The sequence below is a fragment of the Echinops telfairi genome, unplaced genomic scaffold, assembly GCF_000313985.2.
Source record: "Echinops telfairi isolate 266 unplaced genomic scaffold, ASM31398v2 ScPeMD7_7410;HRSCAF=8448, whole genome shotgun sequence".
NCBI lineage: Eukaryota > Metazoa > Chordata > Mammalia > Afrosoricida > Tenrecidae > Echinops > Echinops telfairi.
The window spans coordinates 15,875,982-15,879,528 of record NW_022111310.1 but is presented as its reverse complement, the minus strand read 5'-3'; the positions used below and the strand labels follow the sequence as shown (position 1 = coordinate 15,879,528).

The 3,547-nt window shown below is 36.9% G+C and overlaps 1 protein-coding gene across 3 annotated transcripts in view; it reads left to right on the top strand.

Moving 5' to 3' along the window:
- Positions 1–3,547, top strand: part of PTBP3 (polypyrimidine tract binding protein 3) — an 80,005-nt gene that overhangs the window by 60,708 nt on the left and 15,750 nt on the right. For all 3 annotated transcript variants that reach the window (XM_004710948.4, XM_045296566.1, XM_004710947.4), the window contains 3 exons: positions 363–527; positions 815–925; positions 2,580–2,754. In XM_004710948.4, the coding sequence (XP_004711005.1) occupies positions 363–527; positions 815–925; positions 2,580–2,754 (451 nt within the window). The remainder of the gene's footprint in view (positions 1–362; positions 528–814; positions 926–2,579; positions 2,755–3,547) is intronic.

The window sequence follows — 3,547 nt, the reverse complement described above, 5'->3', positions numbered from 1 at the left end:
GAAGTCAATCTTGCAAGCTGAAGCAGGGAACTGCTAAGGCAGCTGCACCAGGTGCAACCATCACAAAACAAGACACCCAAGAACTAGAAAGGCTCACCACCCATTTATCCCTCCGCCTTTCAATTAGCCCCACATGTGATTATCGGCCAGGCTGGCACAATTAACTAACTCAAATATTGTATCATTTTGATAACATGCAGGGCTTTTTAATCTTAACTGATTATAAGTTTAGGATCCTTGTGTCCAGAAAAAGTAGGATATGTTTTTGTTTTACTATATTTTTTCTATTGCTTAGAAACAGCCATTTTTCTGGATTCATAGAGTGATTCTAGTTGAGATTCTTATTTTGGATTATTTTATAGAGAGCCCATGCTGCATTGCAGGCCGTCAATGCTGCCCAATCGGGAAGTCTGGCCCTTTCTGGAGGGCCTACCAATGAAGGCACAATTATTCCTGGGCAAAGCCCAGTGCTCCGAATAATTATTGAAAACCTCTTCTATCCTGTTACTTTGGAAGTTCTTCATCAGGTAAGGAAGAACAGTCTTATGAGAACAAAAGTCCAGTGTAACCTATGTAGTTTGGTGCTTCGTATCTGGAATGTCAAGGTTATTGCTTTGGGTTTATATATTTAATTAATAAAAGTGTTTTCACCATTCTGTTTTATGTAATTTGGAATGTGTGCCAGCAGTTTTAATAGAGAAAAACAGTTATCATTTAAAAATGGGATCCATAAGTCAAGTTGTATTTGTAAAAGTATGTTAGTTTTATGTTTTCCGTAGGTTTAACCTAACTTAAACTTTCCCCCCCTCCTTAGATATTTTCTAAATTTGGCACAGTCTTGAAGATTATCACCTTTACAAAGAATAATCAGTTTCAAGCTTTGCTTCAGTATGCTGACCCAGTGATTGCACATTATGCCAGAATGGTAATTATGGTCATCTTCATTTTTCATAGTTCAGTTAATTACGTAGCTCAGTGATATCTGCAGGAGCCATCTTACTTTCTTCCTTAGCTCCATTTACCAGATCTTCTTTTTAAAACATGACGACTGTTTCTGCGTATGCCACGGTTCTCGTTCTGATTTCTGCAACCTGGTTATGTTGGTCATCTTAAGGCTAGAGTTCTGTGTTCACAGAACTTCTGAAGTAATCTCTTCATTCTTGTGCTTTTATTTACTCGTATGAAACCAGCCAGAGGGTGATTGGTTGATTTCACCTCTTACAGCCGTGTTCACTTTGGTTCATATTGCACTCTAAATTGAAGAATCTCAAGTCTTAGAAAATATCCTGCTGCCAATCTATCATGTCCCCTTTTTAAAAAGTTTTAGTTAAAAAAAAAAGTTTTAGTAGATGAATACTTGACAAAATACAAAATATAGAATTTTACATTCTGTTTTGTTATATTTTACCTATTGAGGTCTATCCATAATCTTAATACTTTCTGGTATTGGTATCTGAAATATTTTAAATTTCTTCTCTAAGGGTCTAAGATTTTTTTTTTAATCGTTTTATTAGGGGTTCATACAACTCATCACAATCCATACATACATCAATTGTGTAAAGCACATTTGTACATTAATTGCTCTCATCATTCTCAAAACATTTCCTCTCCACTTAAGTCCCTGGCATTAGGTCCTCATTTTTCCCCTCCCTCCCTGCTCCTCCCTCACTGCTCCTCCCTCCCTCATGAGCCCTTAATAGTTTATAAATTATTATTTTGTTCTATCTTGCCCTGTCCGACGTCTCCCTTCACCCACTTTTCTGTTGTTTGCCCCCCAGGGAGGAGGTCACATACAGTTATAGTTCCTTGTAATTGGTTCCCTCTTTCCAACCCACTCTCACTCTACCCTCCCAGTATTGACACTCACACCACTGGTCCTGAATGAATCATCGCCCTGGATTCCGCTTTATTTTCTTTTTATGTGCTTTGGTGTCTATTTTCATTAACTTAACATTTGCGAAAGTCATAGTGGCTACCAATATTTCTTTGGTAAATTTTTATTGCAGGGATACAGGATTACTGATTTTTGATCTGTGTCAGAACTGACTCCAAATTCTTTTCTGTTTATTATTCAAAGTCTTACAAAATAGATTTACAAGACAAAAATATTAAGTGGTGGATGAGATTTTATGTTTGATAAGCACCATTTACCAAAGACTTTGTTTCTTTCAAACTCATGTAAATATACCCCCCAAAATTAAGATGAAATGTAAACTTTATCTTTAAACATTTACTGCAGGTAAAATAGTGTGAATTTGGTTTGGTTCAGTGTTTATATAATTCCCAATGATTTTCCAAAGTTTTCTATTCCTCCTCATTTTGCCACAGCATTTATAGACAAGATGGGTAGTATTTTTGTTTTACAAGTGAAAAAGGTGAAGTTAAGGATTTTCTTTTTCTGCTTCGCCTCAGTCATTTAATAATAGCGGGGAAAGTAAGCCCAGGTCTTTGATGTTAGTCCATTGTTGTCTGCTTTATACCTGACTGCCACTACTGCCACTCTGTGCCAGAGTAGAGACTACTTGATGTTCCAGTGGTGTTGTCTTGCAAAATACCAGTCCCTTTCTCACATGCTGTAGGCTCTGGATGGCCAGAATATCTATAATGCATGCTGTACCCTGCGTATTGACTTCTCCAAGCTCACCAGCCTTAATGTGAAATACAATAATGACAAAAGCAGAGACTTCACTCGCGTGGACCTTCCTACTGGTGATGGCCAGCCATCCCTGGAACCCGCCCTGGCTGCTGCGTTTGGTGAGTAGTTCCTCTGGGTGTCCCCAAACATGTTTTCTGAAAACAAATGTTTCATTTCCCAGGGGGGTTCAAGCGGTTTGTGGAAAAGTGGATTTAAAAGATCATGGGAAAAGACGATGAAATCTGTCTGTGAACCTTTGAAAGCCCCCTCACTTTACCTCATGCATGTCAGTTAGTCTTTTTCTTCTTGAGTTCTCTGTTTGTAAAGGAAAGCAAGAATCTTGTAACAAAGTGTATCCCTACATTAAATCTTGATATTCCTTTGCTTTGCTAGTTGGCAAAATAAGTGGATTTGGAAATTTTAGGTGCAGATTTATTGGTATTACTATTATATTATTAATATTACTCATTCTATATAAACCACAAAACCACTTGCTTCAAACTAATAGTCTTACATATTAAAATATTGGTTTAAATATGTTGATTTATAGCCAGGAGATTTTGACATAGTTGCTCTTGAATAGAACTACTTTCAGGGAGAGGGCGAAAATTAGCTGATACCAAGGGCTCAAGTAGGAAGAAAATGTTTTGCAAATGATGATGGCAACATATGTACAAATGTGCTCAACACAATGGATATAGGTATGGATGGTGATAAGAGCTGTACAAGCCCCCGATAAAATGGTTTAAATTATAAAAAAAAAGAAGAAATGCCATATAACAAGATAGTCTGTGAGGAAGAGGTTTGCATTACTTAAAATATTTTTTTAAAACATTTTATTAGGGGCTCATACAACTGTTATCGCAATCCATACACACATCAATTGTGTAAAGCGCATTTGTACATCATTCT